Source organism: Aedes albopictus, chromosome 2 (genome assembly GCF_035046485.1).
Source record: "Aedes albopictus strain Foshan chromosome 2, AalbF5, whole genome shotgun sequence".
Classification (NCBI taxonomy): domain Eukaryota; kingdom Metazoa; phylum Arthropoda; class Insecta; order Diptera; family Culicidae; genus Aedes; species Aedes albopictus.
In genome coordinates this window covers 233961593-233989032 of record NC_085137.1, presented here as the reverse complement: position 1 = coordinate 233989032, position 27440 = coordinate 233961593, and the positions used below count along the sequence as shown (strand labels likewise).

The window sequence follows — 27440 nt, the reverse complement described above, 5'->3', positions numbered from 1 at the left end:
TGCGTATCATGGGTCAATTATCCCTAAACTACAGGAACTATATGTAAGCATTTATTAATGCTATTATTCCACAACATAATAATAATTCAGCTTGCAGACATGCAGGGATGTACTTTTTTCGACAATTTTTATGAGTTTTGGTCGACCAATGCAAAGAAATTCATGTGTCGTGATCTTTATTGCCCGTTGCGAAGATTTAAAGATTCCGACGCGAAAAATGATTAGGCTCATTTTCAGCGTAGGTACGTTATAAATGTTTGTTCACAATGCAAAACCATCACCAAACGTATACTTAACAACGCAGGGTAAAATATTCACCAGGACATGGTCTGTTTTTATATCTGTGGGCCCACGCAAGAAAAATCCACGCAACTAATTTGCGCGCAGGAGTCTAAACAGGTGGAATCTCCGCAATATTAAGATTTGTTTGATAACTGAAAATACTCTCACGTTTGTTATCGCAATGATCACCTCCATCTGCTTGCGATACAGCTTACTAGGGGTACATTCTATCATGTACACTTTGAAAATTACAAATTTTTAACGTTTCACAAATGTAACAATCTAATGCAACAATCTAACAATCCACAAGGCTGCTCCATAAAACGGTCCCATTTTATTTTTCCCGACGGCAAGGAAAACTTTTCGTTCACCCTTCGTCAAAAACGCACATTGGACGAAGCAAGAAGTCGTCGCGGTGGAAAACTGAACCACAACAACCCCACATCGGACGCGACGCGGCGGAAAATTCTCACCCAATCGGTGCCCCAAAATAGCTTTCCTCACCGTGCTCAGTCTCGAACGGACCGCGGTCGCGTACGGAAGGCGTAGTTCATTTCACCATCGCTCGGGAAAATTTTCATCTTCTCTCTTCATCATCCCAGGACGGATCCATTTCATGCAATGGTGGCAGAGCGGTTCTGGTAGCAAGTGGAAAATCGAAACGTTGCGGTCATTTCCCACGTGGGAATCGTAGGTTTACTGGTGGAAATATGTGTGTTAGATAATATTATTAGTGATAGAGTGCAATTTAGGGGTGGAAATGAGTGCTAAAGTGGGAAAAATGAGTCCTAAACGTGGGCTCATGCTGAGCATCGCTATATTCCTTTTATGGATGAAATTGCCGGACCAAAGTGCTGATGCAACTGTACAGACTGAAATGTAAGTAAGAGAAGTAAATTTTAGGCATCCAATTAGCAAAATTTGAATATTTAGTATGTTTCCTAGATAAAAGTCCAAATTCGTAACCATTTTGACAGCTGTCACCAGGGGAAAAGTGCCATCAAAATGAAAACGAAAACTTAACGAAAGGAAAAGTTATTTTCAGATGCGTGAGATGTCCTCCGCTCACTTCTGAGTGATTTTTCCCACTTCTCACCAAAAACACATGTTGCGCGTGCCGGCATCGTGAGACGATGAGACGAATTCCGGCGTTGTTTTGAACGCTCGCGTGTTTTTGTTGATAAACATGTTTTCTCGGCACGCTGTTTTGTAGGTAATCATAACAGAAAACAGATGATTTTGGGGTAAATGCGCATGCCTGACCGTGAAAGTGAATGTTTGTATACACATCTCCTCTGTTTGCAAACATTTAATTCAAGACCACGCGAAATTGATTTGTTTACATCTTTGTACAATGTATTTTCCTGATCTTTTGAATTTAACCCTCTAATACCCAATCCCGCCTTTAGACGGGGTATAGTTTGAGCATTTTTGTAATTTTTGTTTCGTGGAAAATCTTTTTTTTTATATTTTTGGCTGATATTTTGGACTGTTCTGTATATCTCAAAATGGTTTTTGGTGTATCTTAAAGCGTATTTACATTTTTTCAAAATCATTGAAAAATTGATGTTTCAGTCACCTTTTAGAAGTCATTGCTTATTTTGTATTGAATCGCTACAATTAACATATTTTAAATTTTTCCCACATCATTCTATCCTTTTTTAATACTTTAAGGAAATCGAATACACTCTAAAATTATTTTCCTTAAAATTACACGGAAAATAAAATTTTCTGTGAAAAAAATTTAAAATAATAATTATTCAACAATAATCATAAAATCTCAAAATGTTTTCATCTCAAAAAATCCGTTCCCCAAATTAGCTTCCAGGAAAAATATAAAAGTGTGGGGATGTTCAAAAATAAAAATTAGAAAAATCAAAAACTGAAATTCACGAAATCGAGAATTGAAAAGAATCATCTTCCAAAACATGTTTAAATCGATTTTAGATGACGAAAAATGATATTTAGATCAAAATCAAAAATTTGGGTATTAGAGGGTTAATTGATGATGGTCATTTGATTGAGAAACTATAGTATTGGTCCCCAAATTCATCCTATTCGAAAACAAGGCGATTACGATGTCTATTGATTCTGTAATTTTTATTAGTATACACGGTGTTCAAAACGTTCGAATACACCATATAACTTGAATTAGGGTCTTGTACCATTTGTGCAGGTGTACCTATTTTGGGCACTTGCCGTTACAACTAAGTCAATTTCAAACCGATTGATTTGAGATTTTGTACGTGTACGTGCTCAACTCTATACAAAAATTCAAATCAATCCGTTTGAAATTGACTTAGTTATAGCGGCAAGTGCCCAAAATAGGTGCACCTTGTACCTACCCAAATGGTACAAGACCCTTATTTCAGATTTTCAAAGTAAATGTTTTTATTGAAAGGTCATATAATACTGATCAAATACAGCATATGGTTATGAATAACGTCTTTTTTCATTTTTTTATTTGCATTTGATGATTCTAATGTTTGTTAGCTCCTGCACTCTAAAATAATTTTTGAAAGTTATCCTGTAGCTCATGCTACAGAAGTCTAAAACGTTGACTTTTGAATTTACATCTCCCTATACAATGAGAGTCCGCATTGACGTCTTCCGCGATAAGCTGTTGAAGAAATTCCTTCAATAACTACGTTTCTTCGCCTTCACGAGAATCGTGAATTTGTTGTGATGAGAGAAATACCGTTTGTAGTTCTGCCGTCTACAGTATGACCCATAAAAAAATGCGACATTCCATTTTTTTGCGGTATTTGATAATTTTTAATGAAATAATCCTAATGAATTAAACTTTTTGGGATTAGGATACAATAAGGAGGTCATTGTCATACAGGATCTCCAAAAGTTTTGTCAAAATTTGCATTGGTTACGTATATGAGATACCTTATAATTGTTAACAATTTTTAAATAAAATCAAGTTTTCCTTTATTTTCAGAGCAAAATGAACTTAGATAAAAACTTTTAAACACATGGAAACCATGAGGATATATGTACTCTTTAATACGCCCATGTTTGAAAAATATGTTAAAAATAGTTTCAAATGTTTTGAAAACAAAAACTAAAAAATATGCTACATATTAAAAACCGTATCTATATATATAAAAATGCAGTGGCATACGTGGGACCGCGCATAACTTGCGAACGGATGGTCCGATTTGGGTCGTCTAAGTTTTGTTCCGTTAGTTTTCAACCAAGGAAGGTTTATGAGGCATAAAGCATGGGAAAATTGCGAGTTTTTGAAAATCGGGGTTTCATATATTTTGAACGGGGACTTGGGCTTGGCTAGGAACTTGAAACGTCAAAAATCGCAGTAGGCAAGACAAAGTTTGCCGGGGACAGCTAGTATAAGATAAATTAATAAAAAACTTATCACTGTTTGAACATTTTTAAAAACATTTTTTTGTCCATGAAGGCATATAAACCTACCTTTATGATAAGTACAAATACTAAGTACTTAAAACAATTTCATGCTTTAAAGTAATATTTTCTAAAAATTATCATTTGTAAAATAATTCAATTTTCAAAAAATGTCTCTCAATTTATAAGTTTCTATTTTTATCGTTCTTGTCCGACAAACCAAAGAACTCCTAAAGACCTTATCCAGCCATAAACGTACTATTTTGAAAATAAAATTTGATTGAATGTGATTGAAAGCAATTGAAAGAAAATTATATCCTTAAAAAATGGTCTCTGGCGCGTGGACGATTTCGACATCCATATGTTCAACGTTATATTTCCAAAGGTATGTGCATGAAATCAGTCTATGTTCCTTTGCCATTATCAGATTAGTGGCTCTACTATATTATCCAAGAGATACATGCAAGGTTAATCAGTTCGAAGTAGGAGAACGATGACTTTGAAAACTGTCGCATTTTTTTATGGGTCATACTGTACCGCGCTTCCGGTATGTTTTGAACGCGGCGGATTTTTCGCGATAGGCTCCGGTACATTCTTCATCCCACCACAGGGGGGGGGGGGGCGTAATTGGGTCTTCGCCGCATCGAAGTTCCCGGAGCCGGTCTACGCTGTTACGCCGAACAAGAATTGGTATTCGTCCTGCGGGGGAAGAACATCTACCGACTGCTCGCCGTCGGAGACCAACTCAACATATTTACAGTATGTGGCAGGAAAAAATGCGAAAGTGTTTTTCAACTTCAAACCTCATTTTCGTCCATTTGAAGTTAACCAATCTATGTTTCAACGTTACTTTTTCGTGCCTCTTTGAGAAAGATTTCGTTGAAATCACTCAAAGGGGGTTTTCTCTCTTTCTAAATTTCAAGTTAAAATAAACAATAACAATAATGTTTCAACGTTACAAGATCTCTAATAGGTTACTTTTCTGACAAGTTAATTAAAAAATTTCCCATTTTGGTCACTAACCTTTTCAGGGCGGTGCCTGAATCTGAAGGCAATCAAAATTTTCAAACCGCAGAAAAGCACACAGGTCGCTAAATTTCGTATCTGATAAAACAAACTTTTTAATTTTCTCTACAATATCATCAAATATATGTACTTATTTCATCTAGTATGTGAAACTACATGGCTCTGGATCAATGTGGTCTGGTTGTTCATCGAATTTAACCTAATTTTATTACTGTAATAGTCATTCTGTTTAATGACCATTGGGTGCCCAGTTTATTGATACCCGCTTATTAGGCTTACATTATCACATGTTAAACATCAAATATGTTTATTTTTATTTTGCAGTGCTAGAATATAGACATTGACTGATACACTGTCATGAAAAAATAGTCATATGTATCCCATATTTAGCGTGTAATCGTGCCTTGAACTTTTCGCATTTTTTCCTGCTGCACCCTGTACCCCAGTCAGTATGCTTTGTGAGGTCATGCGCGGCATCGATCTGACGAGCCAGACACGCATAATAGGAGGCAATCAGTGAAGTACTAGATTGAAAGTAGTGAGCTGGATTTTTGTATGGTGAGATGTTCAATTCTCCATTTTTGCAATGAATTGGTGCAAACAGCGTGGGTTATATGATTTCTTGGCTAATTTGATGCTGTTTGAGCAAAAGTTTGGGTAACTTTGTTGTTGTATTATTTATTTCATGCAACTTCAACAACACAGTTACTCAAACTTTTGCTCAAACAGCATCAAATTAGTCAAGAAATCATAATACCCACGCTGTTTGAACCATTTCATTGCAGAAATGGAGAATTGAACATCTCACCATACAAAAATCCAGCTCACTACTTTCAATCTAGTACTTCATTGATTGCCTCCTATTGGTAACTGTAATGTTGATTGGCAGATGATCACTACCATGAGGATCCTGAAATACGTTCCACGTGCAATCCAATGATAGAGCATTCGAACATCGGAGTTCAAAAGAGGCAAATTGAAACAGTCGCAGAGGTCATATCAGGGTTGCACGATTATCGTCCTTGGAAGACCCCTAGGCTGTTCCGTGTGCATTAAAATCTCCCGGGATCAACCATGGTGCAGGCATATCAGCATATCACAGCATAAATATCTCTTCGAGATACTCTAGCGCCGGACGGTATGTACACACTGGCTATACTGAAACTTTTACTTTGTATAGTAACATGACATGCAACTGTTTCAGTGCCGTTCATTTGGGGGAAATAATTCCTTTGAAACCTCTCTGGAATAATATTGTTGCTGTTCGTTCAAAATTTGAGCCGGAAGCGAGTAAATGAGATAGAGCGAATGTAGGGATTGTAGGGACTGTTTTCATAATTATACATAATTTCCGGATAAAATGAATCAATTTTTAGTGTATTCATTGGTATTATAATGCTAGATTAGTAAAGAAATTAATGAAGAAATTAATAAAGAAAACAATAATTTACCGGTTGATGTCACTCACGGATTGCGTTGCTGATCGATCGAATGCGATGCGAAAATGGAACGAAAGCTACCGGCTTTGGCACCCACCTGAGGACTCAGCGGCCTGAAGTAGAGGACTCAACCTGACGCCTGAAAGCAGAAGTATGGGAACACGACACACCCTATCTTCTCTCCCCAGGATCTGCCTAGATGTGTGCGCCGACATTCGGCGTGCATCGGCGTGGGGCTTCTTAAACAATTATGAACAAAGTTCATAATTCATCACTTGAAAAATATTGGCCAGATTCAGAGTGATATCTGTCGTTTCTGTAATACGGAACGTGAAACCTCGGAACATCTTCTTTGCAGTTATGGTGCTTTATTCACGCGCAGGCAAAGATTTCTAAATAGTGGTGGCTTGCCTGGTAACGTCTTGGGGTTTATTAATTCCATTGCACCTGACTGGGAGACGACGCGTCGTGGCAGAAGCTGATTGCTTGACGTATGGTAATTAGCGAGCTAGATGCGAATATCAAAACGGGACATGCCACAAAAGTTCAACTTATTGAATAAAAAAGAACAAAGTTAACTACTTTCTAATGATTGGATTATAACAAGTGGACATGGGGTCTCCAGTTAGTCTAGTGGTTAACGCTATAGATCGCCAATTCGGAGACGGCGGGTTCGATTCCCGTTCCGGTCGGGAAAATTTTCTTGACTCCCTTGGCATAGTGTATCATTGTACTTGCCTCACAATATACAAATTCATGCAATGGCAGGCAAAGAAAGCCCTTCAATTAATAACTGTGGAAGTGCTCAAAGAACACTAAGTTGAAGCGAGGCAGGCCAAGTCCCAGTGGGGGACGTCAAGCCATAAAAAAGAAAAAAAAAAGAAAAAAAAGTGGACATCCAGCTATGTGCTGATACAAAAATTTTCTGGTTTTAATGATGCCTTTCTAAAAAGGGATACGCCGTTCGGCGTGCAGTTTTTCACACCTCCGCCGCCGATTGCCACGTCAATCAGGTTTCTGAGTTCTCTCTCTCTCTCTCTCTCTCTCTCTCTCTCTCTCTCTCTCTCTCTCTCTCTCTCTCTCTCTGAATTTCACTCAGGCCGCTTTATTACGCACAATCGACTCACAGCTTGGCTTTTACATTTAGCAACACGATATTGACGGTTGGGCAAGAGCTCACTGATCTCGACGCTCACGGATCGATTCCAGTCTGCATCATTTTACGAACTTATTGCACTTTTCATTAGTTTATATTATGTTATTACACACTAAGATCAGCTCGGTATTTTCCCCATCTTTTTACGGAGTTTTCAATAGCAGATTTAACTCGGTGCGGTCGGTTATCTTTTTTGCTGAATACTCTATAAATAAGTTAACGAGTCCTGCAAATGAACTGCCAAAAATTACAGATGAACGGTAAATGACGTTACTGGTGAACGGTAAATATTGATTACCGAGTGTACCGAGGTAAATCTGCTGTTGAGAACTAATTAAAAAGATGGAAAAAATACTGTGCCCAGTAAAAATATTACTGAGCTGTAAAATGAGAATCTTTGTGTGTAGGTCATATTTAACAAACATGATAAATTTTCATAAGGTATTCTTATGGCTAAATTTCATAAGGTATTTTGATGAATTTCGGTAGTTTACTTCGCTGAGTACTATTGGGGACAACCAGGCTTGATAATCCTCCTCGAAATCAAAAGAGTTTTTCAACATGCTCTAGAACACTCAGAAATAAAAGTATACACGGAATTACTATTATTTATGCATTTTGTATCCACATCTCTCTCACTCTCTTTCTGTTTTCATGCTATCTGGTGCTTCGCCTGGGTTGACGAAACACTTCTCTTCAACCCAGGCTAAACGGCAGATAGCATGAATACAAAAAGATAGTAAGAGAGATGCGGATACAAAATGCATAAATAATAGTAATTCCGTGTATACTTTTATTTCTGAATGAACGGTGTTTTGCTTCTGACTGGAAGGACTGAGAGGACTGAGCGAGGAAGAGGGGAACGAAAAAAGAGTCGATGATTATTTCGGGTTTTTGAGTGCGATTTTCGCCTCGAGAGTCTTTCAATGTATGGGAGTGGAACTCCCGAGTGCTTTTTGAGTGTGAGTGGACGTGAGAAACACAACAAGCAATTATGAGTGTTGGACGAACTCCTCGCTGCGTGGCAAGCTCGCACTCGGTGGTGTTGAGCATTTGCGTTGTGATTTCCGAGTTTTATTTTCACTCCTCAGAAAATCGCCGAAATCGCTTCCTCATTTTTTCGCGAGGGAGTTTCTGTCAAGCCTTTACATAACTTATTCGCATTTTGTGCTTCCTTTTTTTATTTGCAGTATGGAAAAATGGGGTGACAACTTTGGGGAAGAACTGTGGGACCTAGCGCAAACCATGACAAAGGCTAGCGAAATCACCCAGAAATACAAGGCATACAATGCCCGGGTGGAGCACAAAGACGGCACCAGCCTGATCAAATCGATCGTCGAGAACGTCGGCCGGATGTTGATCCGCAAGATGGACGCCATCAAGTGCATCATCAACATGGCCGAGCAGTTGTCCGAGGAGTTCGAGTTCAACGATACCATCGCGAGCAACTTCACGTACTATGCGAGCAAGTATTCGAATGTGAGTGTTGGGTTGGCGTCTCGGCGAGTGTCGGTTTTAATTGACTTGTTTCCTTTTTACAGATTGATGGTCGGCCCGCACCTGATATACCGTCGACGTTGGAAGAGAACATCTGGATGTATCGGAATATGTCCCTCAATCCGGATACGCACTTCTTCAACATCTCGGTGAATACTTCGTACAGTTCGGTACACGTGCCGCAGAACGTCTACGATCGGTACCCGTGGGTGATGGAAGCTCTGCAGTGGTCCGAGGCGTTGGACGACGTGTTCATGCAGAACTACAATTCGGATCCGGCACTGTCGTGGCAGTACTTCGGTTCCTACACGGGTATTTTGAGGCATTATCCGGCGCTGGAGTGGGACCGCGATCAAGTGGACACTTTCGACTGTCGGAAGCGTTCGTGGTACATTGAAACGGCGACCTGCTCAAAGGATATTGTGATCCTGCTGGACAACTCCGGTTCGATGACCGGTTATCGTAACTACATCGCTCAATTAACAGTTAAAAGTGTATTGGATACGTTTTCCAATAACGACTTCATCAACATCTATAAGTATTCGAATGATGTGGATCCGTTGATCGACTGCTTTTCGGTGAGTTTGAGAGTGGATGGTAGTGTACTTCAGATTTTTAGGGTATTGGTTCCCTTATTAAGCATGTGGCTCCCATTTTCATCCTACGAAAAACAAAGCATTGAAGCGCTGTCTGTTTTGTTTCTTATTTTTGTATTTTTTGTTAGAAGTGAGCACCCATGAAAACAAAAAGAACGGAACCAATCGGTGCCGTAATCACTTGTTTTCGAATAGGATGAATATGGGAGCGTGAGATTACTGATGGAACACATACCCTATTTACAAACTTGAAGGGCTCAAGCTCCAAAGTGTTGATTTGAATACTTATACTCAGTAAGTGTTAGAAATCCATTTTTTTTATTTCGGTTATCCTTACTGACATGATATTGATAAGCTACAATTCGTTCTAAGCCAAATGAAGAGTGCTTCTGGATGTTAATGGCACATGAACCTCTCTTTAACGTGAGGCTCAGATACCCGCTGCCCCCTGTTTCTTACAGCTCTGTTTTCATTCCCGATAACCTTGCACCGGGATTGGTAAACTAGACAATATCCATAATATCCATTCTATATCCATGCTAATACATGAGATTCATGCATCGTCCAGAATGTATTCATTACTAAAAGATCTTCGACCTACAGGGGATACTCAAAATAACTGGGATAGGTAAAATTTTCACTTTTCAAAAAATGTTCAACTCGCTGTAACTTTTCGAAAAGGGCATCAAATATTCTCAAATTTTTACTGTAAGTTCATCAACTAGTTGTATATCAGTGGTCAAAATTTGGAAAAGATCGAGGCATTCTACACGAAGTTATAAAGGTTCTAGAAAAAGGTATAATTATACGATCGCCAACTTTGAGCTGTTATATCTCCGGATTCAATGAACCGAATGCAATGAAATTTCGATCATTTATGACTTATATAATGAGCTATTAAAAACTTTTGACTAAACTTAAAATTCTTTACACGAAAGAAAATTATTACGATTTCATTATTTTTCTAATATACCACCAACTTATCCAAAACTTCATCATCGTTTCAAAATTCGAGATAGTAATTATAGTTCATTTAAATTCCCTCTAATTGACTTCAATATGAATATTTTTTGAAAGGAAGTAACAAAATAATCGGCATTAAATTGAAAAAGTAATGGGATGCATATGAAAAATAGATAAATTTACTAAAAAAACATACATTTATTCTAACCGCCATAACTTTTTTTCTTATTAATAATTTCAAATTAAGTAAACTGTTTATCAAAGTTCATTATATAAGTCATAAATGATCAAAATTTCAGTGCATTCGGTTTATTGAATCCGGAGATATAACAGCTCAAAGTTGGCTATCGGATAATTATACCTTTTTCTAGAATCTCTATAACTTCGTGTAGAATGGCCCGATCTTTCCCAAATTTGAACCACTGAAACACAACTAGTTGATGAACTTGCAGGAAAAATATGAGTATATTTGATGCCCTTTTCAAAAAGTTACAGCGAGTTGAACATTTTTTGAAAAGTGAAAATTTTACCTGTCCCAGTTATTTTGAGTATCCCCTGTACCTTGAATCGCATCCGCCACCATCAGAATTGTCTCGAGTTCAACTAGTTCAACTATACCAAATCTTATTTTCAAAGACATCAAATGTTTTCCGATAGTCTTCGTTTGACGTTTAAGACACGTGACCATATAGAGCGGACGGAATGATCAATGTCTTATACTCTGGAACTTCATGGATTGGGGGCGCATAAACTAAAAATGAGCATAAATTAGTTCATTGCTCTAAATGACGGGGGCTTACTTTAACTTTAGTGGTTTCGGAACTGCACAAGCGTTTGCAAACTCACGTAAAATCCCGATCCTCCCATAGAAACTATGAAATGCCATGAAAATTCCTCAACTTTTCTCGCCTTCTCTGGGCATAGTGACAGTGTCACAAGGCAATTACTCGCATTATTCAAATTAATCCAATGGCAGACAAAGAAAGCCCTTTAATTAATAACTATGTAAGTGCTAGCTAAACAAACTCGTCCGAGTGTATTTGAAGTCCTAGTCCTAACATTCCACGTACCGAGTTTCATGCCATATTTCTTATTTTGTTGCTAAGTCTTACCGAGTGTCCAAATGAAACCGTAACTGACTTCCATTTTATAAAGTAAGATGACCCAAGCGTTACTCCCAAGGGAGACCATCTACCGAGTGTAGGGTTGCCCTACCGTTGAGACCTTTCAGAGGATTAATTTGGAATACGGCATCACGTACCGACAGCTTCTGCTAAATGCTTTGACTTGCGCGGTATGGGTAACCAAAGGGCAGCGTAAGAGGGACAGTTCCTTGAAAGGCAGGTAGACATCGGGGTGAACGGGAATCATGGTTGAAACCATCAGCAACCTGACTTAGCACTTATCGGGGAGCTTCAGGCAGTATCTACACAGATTCCTCATGAAGCACACATGTCACAGAAGAATCACGAATTCTCAAAAGAATATGCTTCAATGATTCCTTCAGAAAATTATCGAAGGACTCATTTAGAAAACCATCCTTAGATATCTTCCGAAACTTCTCCTTGGATTCCTCTAAATATATTCCTGTTTTTTTTAGCAGAAATCCTTTAGAAAAACTTTCTAGGGATTTGTAAAAAAAACTCTACTAGGAATTCTTTCGCAGAATTATTTTCTAAATTTTTCTGGCGATTACTCCTGAAATTAATTTGAGAACTCCATGGATTTCTTCTAAAACTGCTCCATGCACGTGTTCATCCTGTGACTTTTAAGCGGTGCCGTATTATCAAAGGAGCCAAGCAACCGAGTTAATTTTCCGTGAACGCGACACCGCTCAAAGTAGTGAATTTGAGGTCCATAATCCATAAAAATAATTTAAGAAAATTTTCCACAGATTCCGTTTGAAAGTTATTCTAGAACACCTTTTACAGTTTGCTTCAGAATGCTGGAATTTCGTTCAAAAATTGTTATAGTAGCTTCTTGACCATTTTTTCCAAGAATGCTTCAAAAATAGCTTCCTTGTACATTCCACCTTAGATTCTTTCAGGAATCCGTACTAGGAAATCATCAATGGATTACTTTAGAAATTCTTTCAGCGATTCCATAAGAAAACCAAAAACTCTGAATTTCACCAAAAAATTCTCCAAGGATTTCATAAGATAATTCTTCAGACTTCTTCAGAGATTCTTCCAAAGATGCATTTAGAAATTTCTTAGGAGGTTCCTTCAAAAATTGTTCCTGAGATTCCTCCATTAATTTGTCTAAAGATTCCTTTAAAAATCTTGTATGGATCCTTCCAGAATTATACCTTGGATTGTTCAAGAAATTATTTCAGAAATTCAGTCTAAAATCTATCACGGTTTATTTCAGAAACTCACTAGGTTTCTTCAGAAATTCTTCCACAAATTTAGTAACATATTCCCTTAAGGACAGACTTGTTGGAATCCCAAAATAACCGCCACAATGGCCGACTTTGGCACCTACTCACGATTTCGAGGGCACAAATCTCCTCGTAAACAAAACCAGCGCACTTGAGCTTCTTATTTTAAGCTTATAACAAGCGAGCAAGAACAGAATAATAAAATGCACTGTTGTTTGAAGCTTGCGTCTTTAGATTTGTGCGTTTGAAGTTCTGATGCACTGTTGAAGCGGGATTTCAAGACGTTTGTCCTTAAACATTTCTACAGAAATTTCTCCAATAATTTTGTAGTGTAGATGAGTACAAGTACTTCAAGAATTACTCAAGAAATTTGTTTAGAAATTTCTCCGCTGGAATGTCTCCAGGAATTTCATCAGCCTACTGGAATTCCTCCAAAGCTTTTTGCAATATTGCTTTCAGTAATTCAGGCAAGAATTTCTTCGGAAAATGCTGAAGGAGTTGGTGCAGATATATTTCCAAGGATTTTCTACATGAATTTCTTTAGAATTCCTTCGGAACTACGTTCCCAATTTGCTTCAAGATTTTCCTTCAAAGTTCCACAATAAACTTTTCTGGGAATTTTACCGAAGCGTTAAGGAGTTTTTCCAAGAAATTTTTCAGAAATTACACCTGGGATTCATTCAGAAAATTCCCTGGGATTTTTCTAGATATACCTCTAGTACTTCTTGTGATTTCTGGAGGGGTTCTACTAGTCATTTCAAAAAGTCCATGATGGTTTTTTTTTGTTTAGAGAAGCTTTACCTCTAGGGCATTTGTCTCTGACTATCAGGGATTTTTTATAGTCTTCTGATCAGATTCTTTCTGTAATTCCTTCAGTTTTAGCAAAGGGAATCTTCAAATTTTCAAAATTGCAGGGCTGTTACAAAAGTGTCGATTTAGAAACCGCAAAATCCGCGCCAAGCCATTTGAAATCCGCGCCGAGGTCATCCGGTTTTGATGACCCAAATTCATAAAAAGACTGAATTTTTCGAAGAAAATCAACTGTTCATGACTTTTGTTGCACTCCTGGTGAAGAGCATTTATTTTTATAAATTTATTTTTAACCTCTTGGATGACTGATTTTGGTGGGACTTTTAATGGTTTCGGCTTGCAGTCACAGAAATAAGCGTTGGTTCTGTGACTGCAAGCCGAAACCATTAAAAGTTTATTTTTAACTATTACTAATCCACGACTTTGGATGACAATGCTGCTCAGGTTAGTTTTTTAAATTTGGAATAAAACATGTTGGATCAATAGTTCTTTGATTGATTATCAATCAGGGTATCTACTACTTAACGAAAAATGAGCATTCTTGGTGAAACTTTTGAAATAATTCATAATCTTGAATATAAGAAATCCTGAAAAGCCAAAAGGTCATTTGAGAGAATTTCAAGAAATTTTTCTGAAGCTCTTTGAAAAATTCATGGAACTTATTATGTAAAGATGCAAATGGAGTTTTACCTGGTGAAATTTATTGATTAAATCACCACTAAACTATATTCCTAAGGGTGATATTTATGAAAAAGGAAACATGTAGAAAAAAAGATATGTAGAAAAGTATTAATTCATTGGAAAATGTATGATAAGAGTTTCTGGCCATGCAATACCCTTGGAAATTCGGTGAGGATTTCAGTAAGAATGTCTTCAGTCTTAGGATTTCGAAAGCTTCAATGATTTCGATGTATTCTACAAAAAATTCCAAAAATTCTACCAAGAAACCCTTTACTCCTTAATAACTATGCCCATAACGCCCCTCTCAACGAGTGTTCCGATTGGAAATCATAGTTTTCAACAAAAAAATTGATTCGGCAGAAATTCCATTAATAATTGATTCAGGCATTTCGTGAATTCCGTTATTCTGAAAGTCATCCATAATGAATCAAGAAAATTTTGCGTATTTAAAAAAATCTTATGATTAATATTCTACCCAGAGTTTTTCAAAATCTTTTTTCCATTGAATTCTCTAACAATACAATCGTAAAAATCTCCAGGACGTCTTATCTGATCTATCTGTTTTGATTTCTTACGACAGACATCAATGATTTTCTTTACGAGATTCTGTTAAATTTGATTAGAAAATTCAACCAAATGTTTCTCCGAAACATCCGGCTGACGTCTTTTTGCAAATTCCAAAAAATAGCTTGCCATGATTTAGTGTTATTTCGAACCTCAGGCATTCTTCATTACACCAACGAACCTAACCTCAAAATGACTGACAATTCTCACGTCATTTTGACAGATGTAACATGAGCATGAAAAGGACGACAACAAGATCGATAAAGTAGAATATGTTATCCGTCTTTTTCGTGCATGTGTGTGGTCTGTCAAAACGACCTGTGAATTGTCAAACATTGTCATGGCTAGCTTTGTTGGTGTAATGAAGAATTACTCTATAGGGCACTGCATGAAATTCTCCCCTTCTCTTTCACTCTTACAGAAATTTTGTAAACAACAAGGCAAAGGAACGTCAAAATCTCATACAAAATCAAAACAATGCAGTGCCCTATAAGTTCCGTCCAAAATTTAAATTCTATCCAAAAGTTTAGCCAAAAATTGATTTCGGGGTTAAGACAGAAATTCCTTCAAGAGTTTGACTAAGAAATTCAGAAGAGGATCTTCTCAGTTTTAACGAGTGTTTAGTGCAGTGGAGCTTAGGGAAGGTTCATTTATTACGTCCATCGTTTTTCGGGAATTCTAGACCCCCCTCCCCTGTCTGTCACGCTATTTCCCTATACCTTATACACGTACTGTCACACTTTCCTAGACCCCACCCCTCCCCAAATGTTGGACGTAATTTTTTAACGTTCCCTTATCTAGCACTGTAAACTAGGGACTGTTAACATTGTTTTACGCAAGTATAAAATCCCATAACTCTAATTAGAACATGTTATTTTTTCTGATTGTGTTGAGTTCCTACTCTAAATATTTGGTGTAAGTGCATTTGAAAACCATTTCCGCAAAATCCGCGCCGAAATTAGCAAAAACGCGCGAAATCCGCGCGAAACGCAAAAACCACGAGAAACGCAAAATCCGCGCCAACTGTAACAGCCCTAAAATGGTCTTATAATTTTATATAACAATCCAACAGAGATATCTTTAGAAATTCTTTCATGTTTTCTCCAAGAATTCATTTATATATTCTCTTAGGGATTCCTGCAGAAAATCCAACAAGGATTATTTTTTAGAAAATATGTTAACGGTTCCGTAAGACGTTCTTCTAGCAATGACACCAAAAATTAAGAACTCTTGATGTAATCCCTGAAAGAATTTCTAAAGAAATCGATGGATGCCTCACACAACTACTGGTGATTCCTTCGGAGATTCCCATGAGAAATGGGGATATTGTTTTAGAATTTTTGAAGAGATTTCTGGTAAAACTCTCGGGGAATTTCTGAAAGAATCTCCTAAAAATTGTTTGCAACTAAAGGTAGTAGTTAAATTCTTATAGAAATCCTTGAAACATTTTCTAATGTAACCCATGGAAGAAATTTGTGGATCGAGATCCTACAGAAGCAAACTAGTTTCCTGGTGGCATTCTTCAAAAAAAAAAACTGATAAAAGAATGATTTATTGAAGGAATTTTGCAAGAATACCTGGAAGAACGGGATAATCCTTTGAAAGTATTCATAGAAGTTTTTCTTGAAAAATTCAAAGAATAGCTATCAAACATTAACTGCAGGAAGTGTTGAGACAATCGTTGGAGAAGTTCCTGCAGCATCACAAAAAAAATCTGAAAAAAATTAAAGAAATGTCTTTCTTATGCAATTATGAAGGGATGCCTGGAGAAACTTCTGGAGAACCCCTTCGAGGTATTTCTAGAAAAATCTCTCGAAAATGCTAGAGGGATTTGTAAACTAGTGCCTGGAAGAATCCCTGCATAAATGGAGTAATATTGCTGCAGTCCATAAACCACGGGGTCATTTTTCTGGATATTCCAACAACCACCCCCTCCCCCGCCTGGTTGCTCTCAGATTCATACAAAAAAATATCGACAATGCCCAAGCAACATGATTTGTTTCAAAGCCGTTTACTCAACCGTAGTGCAATTTATTGACTGTCCGCATTATAGACGATAGCACCCAATTGCTTCTTCTTTGAAACCCAACAAGCGCAGATTCTGAATCATTATGCAATGAAAAAAAAAAAAAGATTTTGTCCAGACTCGAACCATGGACACCAGGAGTATTAACTACTCACCTTACATCCCGAATAAAAAATACAGTAGAAAAACCGAACGTTGTATTGTAACAGTACTATTGAGAACCACATTTTTACAATAGACACTACTGTAAAAATAAAAATACAAAAACAGTCAGATGCAATGTAGGCACCATACAGTAATTTGTAAATAAGATTTTTACAATATACTATACGGGTTGTTAAGTAGCAATACATAAAATATTTTTCTCCATATATACAATTTTGTAAAACCATACTTAATACTGTAAATTAATTGTTCTAAATACTGATACGTGGGTTTTAATATACCGCACATTGTATGGTACACGTATGGTTTCAAACAATAAAATGTACCGTAAATATATTGTTTTTATTTGTAATTTCTCTGCTGGTTATACATTTAATCAAATGGTTTTGGAATGGTTCTCTTTTGTTACGTTGTTATGTTATTGTTTTACATTACATAAACCATATAATGTTATATTATCAGGTCATTACTAGCTTACTAGCATTATAATTATGCGCTTTGGGAATTCTCCAGCGCGTTTTGGATAGCCCTTCATATATTGGATCGCCCACGTCTAAGTCCGAGTAGTCTCTGATTGCATTAACAGTTGAAGCTAAGGCTTCCATGCCCCACTAGCCAGATAACCGGGTTTTGCAAACTAAGCATTATTTGTGGCAACACTTTGAGCGGCATGAAGGAACTATGCCGAGCGCGCTAAGTATTATTAGACCAATAATGTAGTTGCATAAAGTGGGTGACGAGGTATCATTACAGCGCGCCTAACCGTTATTGCAATACTGAGGCTCCAGTTTGACTAAAGTTTGAAATACACGGGGAAATACATAACAACTCATGAGAAAACTGTCAAGTTCGATTCAAGTATAAGTTAGGTTAAAAAGCGAACCCGCAGACGTACCTATATTAGAAGTTCATTCAGTGTTCAGTCCAGTCCATATGTTAAAGATGGCTCTACGTCGAAGATAAAGTTCGTTAAGCATATTCCTCTCATCGCACATACCTAGCCCGCCATATCTCTTGGACCTGCAGTTCTTGAGACATCTGGTTTACTACTTATTTAAAGATTTTATTGACTTTTAATTGATGTTTCAACTTATTCCCTTTTTTTCTTTCTTTTTCTTTGCAACAAAAAAGTGACAAACATCAACAAAACATAGCACGGAAAAAATCTAAAACTGAATAAACAATTAAAAATGCACGGAATAATAATGTTTTGGAAAAGTGAATGGTTCAAACGTAAGAAAAACAGTACATATAATATGAGGGGGTTAGAAGCAAAGGGGTGTAAGTGACAAAAACCCACTTTCGAGTAAATGACGTTTAAAGATTTTCACCAATTTTCCATCCCATACAAAATGTATGGAGCTTTAAAATCGACCCAATTTTCTACGATTTATTGTAATTTTACTAATCCCCGTGAAAATAACCTTAAAAAAGTTCCTGAAAGCTTGAAATCTGAAGAATTTTTTGGCATGCTCAGCTCAAAATCGACAAAATGGTCACATACACCCCTTTGATTCTGGGCCCCTCATATATTGTTATACAAAAATAGAATGTATATGTATAGTAGCTATAATGTGCAAAGCTTTTAGCGAACCATTTCATTACAATACACATTATTGTAGCTGGTACATTGTATGGTGCAGGAATGGTTTTCACCAAACACCATATGGTTAGTTTTATCCGGGACGGGATACTACACCAAACGCTCTATGAGAGAATTCGTGCTCAACACACCATAAAAGCTTGTTACTTGTTACTTCATTGCACTTTCTTTGTCACAAGTTAGAAAACTGCTAAAATGAAAAGACGTGCAGGTTTTTCGCAACACATTTGGAACATAATCTGAACAAATAAACCAGAGTCAGATGTTGCATGACAGTAACATAGCACATTTAACCCTCCTTTTGCATCACGTTGGCAGCAGCTCGCTGACGTAGTGTACGGTTTGGATCAAAAATGAACATATTCCCAAAGGAGGGTTAATGCAAGCTGACTGTTTTATCACTTATGAGGAATATGCAAGCTCCGCCTCCACGAGTCGATGCCAAACAAGAGGTATTTGGTAATTTCTATGAAACAAGCCGAAACTTTACAAAATTCAGAGTTTAATGGAAATCAATTGACAAGATGGGAGTTGTGTGTGCTTCAGCGAAACTCATTTAGACCAAAGCATAGAAAGCCACATTTTGGATGATGTTGCAGGTGTCCCCACCAAATATCACGTGTTTTATGAACGGACCCAAATACCTGAAGGAGCATCTGGAGAATCTCCAACAATAATGTCTGAAATAGTTCCTGGAGAAATTTCAGATTTTTTGAAGGAGATTTTGGGTGGAATTTTCAAACGAATGTCTGAAGGACTCACCGAAGCTCTGTGTGAAAATATCCTGGAATTCAATCTCCTGACGAAATTTTTGGAGGAATTCCTGGAGAAACTCCTTGAACTAATTCTGATAATATTTCTGAATGAATTCCTCTCGAAATGTTCAGAAATGTGGTGGAATTCCTTCATCACTTCTATGGAAATCCTTGAAGAAATTCCATAATGAATCCCTGAAGTTATCCCAGGAGGGATTTCTGAAGAAACCCGAGGATTAGTTTCAAGATGAATCTTTTGAGAAATTTCTTGAGACACTCCTGAAGAAGACCCTAGAAAATACCTGGGAAAATACCTGAAAGAATCGCAGGTTTAATCCCTGAAGAAATTCTAAAAGAATTGCATGGATAGAAATACATTCTATAATGTATACTATTAAGTACAAAAAAGATCTTCGGCTCCGTAAAGCGTTATACGCGATTGAGCCCCAAATAAATGAACTAGTTAAAAAAAATAAATACATTTTAAAGGGTTAGCTGAAGGAACCTTTTTGCTGGAGTCATGCTAGGAAATTCCGCAAAAATCTCGTTTGTATAAAAATTTCGGATTTATTTTTTAAATCCTGAAAGAATCCCTGACGGAATTTCTGGTGATGTCTCTGGAGGTAATCGTGGAGAAAATTCTTAAGAATTACATAAGGTGGAATACATTCTAAAATATATCTCGGAGGGAGCTTTTGTTAATTCCCACATCATAATGGAAACTTGCAGCCCGGATGTGCTGCTGTAGTTTATCGCTGATACTGGTAATCACGGATACTGCACAACTGCTACATCATTGCAATACTGAACCCGCTGGCTTTCAGTACAAGCATTGTGGATGTGCTTCAGTATACCTTAAGGTTGAAGGGTTTGTCATTGACATAACTGTCATTATCGAAAATTCGAAAGCAGTTTTCACGTTCAAATATGAAATTTCCGTAGTGAAAATGTATTCACTGTGTTGTGGGTGGAGAATGGAGTAGAGTGAATAAATACATTTTCAATGCAAACATTTTAGTTGTGTGCGAGAAAACTGCTTTTGAATTTTCAATGATGACGATTATGTCAATGACGAATCCTTCAACCTTAATACATTTTGGAGGGTTTTCGTATGACAAAGAACACCCTGAAGGTTCAATAGTTTTTCAGTAGACGCAAAATAGATTGTTAATCTGATTTTTTTATTTCATTTAACGAGGGTTTATTATTTCTTTCACAGGATATGCTTATTCAAGCAACCCCGGAGAACATTCGGTTCATGAATGAAAAGGTACGAGAGTTGGAACCTGATGGTTATGCCAATGTAAAGAAGGCCTTCGTAAAGGCTTTCGAGCTGTTGCAACATGTAAGTTCATATCGCAAGCACCCGTTTCGCCATTCAATACAGTACATGTAATTGTTTCTATTCAAGTACCGTGAGATGCGCCGGTGCAACGAGACGGTCAGTGGTTGCAACCAGGCTATAATGTTGATCACCGACGGGGTGCCCAGCAACATTACGGACGTGTTCGAACAGTACAACTGGTTCGAAAACGGGACCAAAATTCCGGTGCGAGTTTTCACCTACCTGCTGGGGCGCGAGGTTACCAAGGTACGGGAGATCCAATGGATGGCTTGTCTGAATCGTGGCCACTACTCGCACATCCAATCGCTGGATGAGGTGCAGGAGGAGGTGCTGAAGTATGTAACTGTGATAGCAACCCCTTTGGTACTGCAAGGGGTGGAACATCCGCCGACGTGGACGCACGCGTTTACGGATACGGCGGTAAGTTGATTGGTCGAAGAAAGACCATTGGGGAAGTTGAATGTAATTTTGCTATTTCAGGAGAATCTTCAATCTGATGCCGATGACGATGAACCACCTCGACTGATGATTGCCGTCGGAGCACCGGCTTTCGATCGGAAAGCCAATCACTATAATGAAACTCGGACGGCGCGATTACTGGGAGTTGCAGGAACGGATATTCCTCTCGAAGATCTTGATGACCAGACCCTGCCATATAAGGTACTTTCAGAAGCTCAAAATAACTTGATCACTCACTGTTTTGGTATTCTTTTTACAGCTCGGAGTAAACGGATATTCCTTCATCGTAAGTAACAACGGGTACGTGGTGATGCACCCCGATTTGCGGCCTGTCTACAAGCGTCGTCTCAAAGAGAACTACAACAGCATAGATTTGACGGAGATTGAACAAGTTCTAAACGACATCATGGAGGCGTCGGATGAAACTTTGACCGGTCGAGAAGTGAATCCTCAGATGGAAGCCCTCAGAGAGAATTTGGTGTTCTCCAAGTCGGGCAAAATGTTGAAGGTTCCGGTGCGTTTTCATTACGATAAAATGCGACGTGTGTCGCTGGAATACCAGGACTATTACTACGAACCACTGGAGAACACACCGTTCTCGTTGGGTCTAGTGCTGCCACACGACTACGGTAACACCTGGATCAAGGTCGGAGACGAAATCAAACGGAACCAGCATATGGGCCTCAATATATCGGACTTCTTCGTTGGAGAGAACTGGAAGCTACATCCGGACTGGTAGGTTTCATTGCATTAACAGCTAACTCGAATTGTTGATTGACTTTTATTCATCCATACCAGGATCTACTGCAAGTACCACTACCTGGAAGGTCACGAGTTCAAAACACCGGAGGACGAGCTGCGGCACTTTTTGGTGCGACTGTACGAACCCAACTGGAAGTGGTTCCAGCAGTATGAGTCAGAACCGGATGATGTGGAAAAAGATGGTGACGAACGTGAGTAGTCTTGAAGTTCCCCCATAATTCAAATCTCCACTCCCTCTTGTGCATTTGCAGCGAACTGTGGTAGAAAGACGCTGGACGATGATGCTTACTATTGCAATAAGGAGCTAGTTCAGCTGTTGGTATTCGACGCGAAGGTGACGAATACCAGCTACAGAAGTTGGGAATTTGAGAATGAGAACGAACGCAGAATCATCGATATGTACAATGCCACGTTGCGCTTCGTGGCAACCATGAGTGGCCTTACGAGGTGGCAGTTCATTTTTGGGGAGGTTGAAGTAGAATCGGACAATGAATTCGGTGACTATCACAAAAAGGCAATCGACGAGACTTGGTACAGAAGTGCCATTTTGCAGCACAAAATCGATCCGAAAAGTTTCGTGTATTCGGTTTCTCATGCTTCGGACGAAATGGAGGACGAGGAGATCAAAGTTACGGCTTCGATGGGAATATTTCCCAGAGATGGTGGTCTGGAAGCACCGGGCTGTGTGACAGGGTTCCAGTTTTCGCATCAGCTGATGTACGAACGATTCATGGAAATCACTTCGAAAACGACTGTAAGTTTAGATATCCTCGTGGAAGAATTCGTCCTAATTCGATATAACTATTTGTTTCAGTGTGATGGTTGCATAGAAACATGCAGTTCGGAGAGTCGTGACTGTTACGTGATCGATCACAACGGTTATGTGATTTTGTCGGAGACGTACAACGATACAGGCCGATTCTTCGGTGAAATACAAGGTGCCATCATGCAGTCGATGGTGAACAAGGAAATATTCTCCATGATAACGGTGTACGATCTGCAAGGACTGTGCGAACACGAACGAGTGTCTGCGAACGATGCTTTCTCGTTGATGCATGTGAGTATGATTCCGTGCAAGTGGTTATGTAGCTTGAGTCATTTAAAACTGAAACCAAAAAGTTTTTGATTGTTTTGAATGTGCAGAAATCTATTTATTTTCTAAGAAATCTGGTTGACTATGGTTTAGCTCATTTATCCCATACTTAAATCGACAATACCTTTGGCTCGAACCGTTCCGTAGAACTGGAATGAAAAGACCGTCCGGTTGTCATGTGCACGTAGTGTCATATCATTTCGGTAGTTGCCCGCCGGCAGGAATGGTGGAAACATTTCGTCGTAGAAGGTGAAGTCCTTAAACTCCAAAACTCCCTGTAAAGATTTATGTATTACGTACAAAATCAATTAACAGTACCATTACACGCCCTTACCAGCATTGGACATTTCAACGGCACATTCGGCATCATCTGCTTCAAAGTGCGCCGATAGAGTCTCTGCATAACTGGAAGTTCTTGGTCTTTTGCACTGAAGAATTGACAAGTGTTTGCAAAGCCGTCGATTCCCAGCAGCGGACGCCAAATGTTCACGTTAGTTTTATACCATATCTTGATAGTGCCGTAGACGGGGTCCAGCGGTACCAGAATGGTTCCGCGAAACGATAGTGTCGACGATCTGTTTCGGTGAAGTTTTAATTTGCAAACATCAATTACGGCGTACTTTGGGTCAGCTGTACATTGAAATCTAGTTGTGTATACGGTAAATGGTCGCTTGTTTGGAAATCCCGCATACCACGAGTTTTCTGTACCCACGATCCGAGGTAACAGACAAATGATTTGTATGAATGCAAAGCGCATTGTTAACTACCATCAAACTGATGTTTGGGTAACGATTGTGACGGAAAGGGTTATTACAAAGTGGTTAAAAATCAACTGATATAGAGGAAAGACCTACGTTAATGTGTTTTACATTGGCTACCGTAGATAAGTACTTTTAATAGCGCTCAAATTGTTTTAACTAGATTATAAGTGATATCATAAAACACCACGAATGTTGTTTTTCAAACAGTCAAAAAAATGGGATGTTAACATATGAAAAGCCTGAAGTTCATACGCACAATGGTCGAGATTGATAATTTATTCTAAAAAATCCTTCCCAAAGATGCTTTCTCTTTCATTTATTTTGTACCTATCATGTCGACGTATCACCATTGGTATTGGTAATAATCAAACTTTGACCAGAAGGGATACCCAACATGGTCCCACACTTCGAATGAATTGAAACACCGTATTTGTGTTTGTTGTGCTGCAAAACGGTGAGTCGATAAGGAGAGTGTTCAACATACCTCTGGTTCTCACTAGTTCCAACCTATTGTTTCCACAGGTCAAGCGATGACAAATACCGCCAGCTAAGAGTTGTGTCAGTTGTGTGCTTAGCTGGTAGTGCAACCGGGACACTGTTGTCCTTCTAACTTCAGCTAGAATGAGGAGGTACGTCCCAAGCATCTGTTCACCATTGGAGGTGCGATTCAAACAGCGTCTGTCCTATCACCCAGCGGTTGAGTATGAAATGCTCCTCCACCGGGAGCTATACCTATGGTGGTAGCCCCATCACGGTAGATAGAAACCTTATGCCAACAACCTACTGATCTCGAAAACCGTTACAGACTCCGAAAATGCAGGATTACGAACTGATTCAACGGCAACGACTTTTAGCGTGAAACAACGGACAAGAATTGATCTTGGAATGGCAACAGCTAGTCAATGAGGCATGTCGTATGCGGTTTTTTTTCCTTCTAAACCATAACAGAAGGTTAGGGTAGTGTAGGTCTGAGGCCGTCTTCTACAACAAAAGTAAAAGCCAGGACTACTCTCTCCTCGTACCCACTAAACCATTCCTATGGTCGCCAAACCGGAACCACCAAGAAGGTATTGCATCAGAGAGGGGCTAGTGCACATCGCACCCTCAAGGTTAGCTGCGTAGCCTAGCAGCAACGAACATCGATGACTCGCTCTGGAGAGTCCATCACGGTAACATGCTGGCGGTTAGCCAGTTTCTCGAGTGTCGTATACAGCTTGAGATCGTAGGACTGAGCGAAGTCTGTTGGCCGAACTTTGGAGAACATAGATTGGCATCGGGTCGAACTCTGCCATATTCTGGCCTACGGGGTTAACACGCTCCACGCCATAGTGGAGTTGGTTTCCTGCTCAACGCTCACGTCCACGTTGCGCTCATGAAGTGGGAACCAATTAATGTGAGGATAATTGTAGCCAGATTCAGAACACGGGTTCGAAACCATACCATGATCCAATGTTACGCACCAACCGATGCGCTAGACAAAGAAAACTTTTAAAGCCAACTGAATACTAACAGAGAGCTGTTTGCAGAGTTTTGTGTCAACAATGGCATGGTGATTGGGGTATCGCTCTTTCCTCATCGACCAGTGCACTAAGTGATATGGGTTTCCCGTGTTAGCGTCCCGGAAAATCAAATCGACCACAAGTGCATCAGCCGAAAATGGAGATGGAGCTTTTTTGATGTGCGGGACAAACGTAGCGCCGACATTGCGTCCGATCAACATCTTCCAATTGGGGGAGATCCGTTAATGCTAGGATCCACCGTTAGGAGGAGAAAATTGGGTGCCGGTTCTACACACCAACTGGAAGACGCTGCGCTGCGGTGAAAAGGCCCTTCGCCGAGGAACAAGAGATTCGTGCTGTGGATATTTTTGAAGGTGGAAGCGTGAAAGATCAAAGGAGCACCATCAAGAACGCCTTCTTCGCACGTGAGCTACGCACTACAGCACTACAGCTCGGGTCTACAACTCACACTGGGTCTGTCGCAGATGATACCTGGACGAAGATAGAGAAGCGAAAGAACGCCAAAGCCGAGAAGAGTACATACATTTATTTGTTCAACATCACATTTAAGACAAGACATAATCAACAATAGTACGCCACAATACTCGGTTTGTGGCTGCCGCTCTCCATCGTCGGTCGCACCCAATGCTCGCCAGATCACGCTCCACCTGGTCTGCCCATCGTGCTCTCTGCGCTTTTTTGTGCCAACCGGACCAGTTGCAAACACCAGCTTTGCAGGGTTGTTGTCCGGCATTCTTGCAACATGCCCTGCCCACCATATCCTTCCGGCTTTGGCCACCTTCTGGATGCTGGGTTCGCCGTAAAGTGCAGCGAGCTCGTGGTTCATCCTTCTCCGCCACACACCGTTCTCCTGCACACCGCCGAAGATCGTCCTTAGCACGCGTCGCTCGAAAACTCCGAGTGCTTGCAGGTCCTCCTCGAGCATGGTCCATGTCTCGTGTCCGTAGAGGACCACCGATCTTATTAGCGTTTTGTACATGGTGCATTTGCATTTGGTGCGTGGGTGAATCTTTTTCGACCGCAGTTTCTTCTGGAGCCCGTAGTAAGCCCGACTTCCGCTGATGATGCGCCTTCGAATTTCACGGCTCACGTTGTTGTCGGTCGTCTGTAAGGATCCGAGGTAGACGAATTCCTCCACCACCTCGGAAGTATCCCCGTCTATCGTAACATTACTACGTGTTCGGTTCCGCCTACCAGCATGTACTTTGTTTTTGAGGCATTCACCACCAGTCCGACCTTTGCTACTTCGCGTTTCAGGCGGGTGTACCGCTCTACCACCGTTCCAAATGATCTGGCGATAATGTCCATGTCGTCCGCAAAGCACACAAATTGACCGGATTTTGTGAAAATCGTTCCCCGGCTGTTGAGCCCAGCTCGTCGCATCACACTTTCCAGAGCGATGTTGAAGAGTAGGCATGAGAGTCCGTCACCTTGTTGCAGTCCCCGGCGAGATTCGAATGAACTGGATAGTTCACCCGAAACCCTTACGTAGTTTTGCACACCGTCCATCGTTGCTTTAATCAGTCTAGTCAGCTTCCCAGGAAAGCCATTTTCGTCCATGATTCTCCATAGCTCTGCGCGGTCGATACTGTCGTATGCCGCTTTGAAGTCGATGAACATGTGATGCGTTGGGACCTGGTATTCACGGCATTTCTGGAGGATTTGCCGTACGGTAAAGATCTCGTCCGTTGTCGACCGGCCGTCGATGAAGCCGGCTTGATAACTTCCCACGAACTCATTCGTTTTAGGTGACAGATGACGGAAGATGATCTGGGATAGCACTTTGTAGGCAGCATTCAAAATAGTGATCGCCCTGAAGTTCTCACATTCCAAATGGTCGCCTTTCTTGTGAATGGGGCAGATTACCCCTTCCTTCCACTCCTTCGGTAGCTGTTCGGTTTCCCAGATCCTGACTATCAGCTGATGCAGACAGGTGGCCAACTTTTCTGGGCCCATCTTGATGAGTTCAGCTGCGTTACTATCCTTACCAGCTGCTTTGTTTGTTTTGAGCTGGTGAGTGGCATCCTTAACTTCCCTCAGCGTGGGAGTTGGTTCATTCCCATCCTCCGCTGCACTGGCGCCGTCGTTTCCTCCGTTGCCGTGGTCTCCCGTGCCTACTTTCTCCATGCCGTTCAGGTGCTGATCGAAGTGCTGCTTCCACCTTTCGATCACCTCACGTCCGTCCGTC

At 39.7% G+C, this 27440-nt stretch overlaps 1 protein-coding gene across 1 annotated transcript in view; it reads left to right on the top strand.

Annotated features, from left to right (window-relative positions):
• The first annotated feature begins 655 nt into the window (after positions 1-655).
• Positions 656-27440, top strand: part of LOC109400990 (voltage-dependent calcium channel subunit alpha-2/delta-3-like) — a 42733-nt gene continuing 15948 nt past the window's right edge. Inside the window, exons 1-10 of the mRNA XM_019673455.3 lie at positions 656-1161; positions 8463-8751; positions 8814-9347; positions 20532-20657; positions 20724-21077; positions 21138-21317; positions 21376-21851; positions 21915-22069; positions 22130-22632; positions 22693-22935. Coding sequence (XP_019529000.3) covers positions 1043-1161; positions 8463-8751; positions 8814-9347; positions 20532-20657; positions 20724-21077; positions 21138-21317; positions 21376-21851; positions 21915-22069; positions 22130-22632; positions 22693-22935 — 2979 coding nt within the window. The 5' untranslated portion in view covers positions 656-1042. The remainder of the gene's footprint in view (positions 1162-8462; positions 8752-8813; positions 9348-20531; positions 20658-20723; positions 21078-21137; positions 21318-21375; positions 21852-21914; positions 22070-22129; positions 22633-22692; positions 22936-27440) is intronic.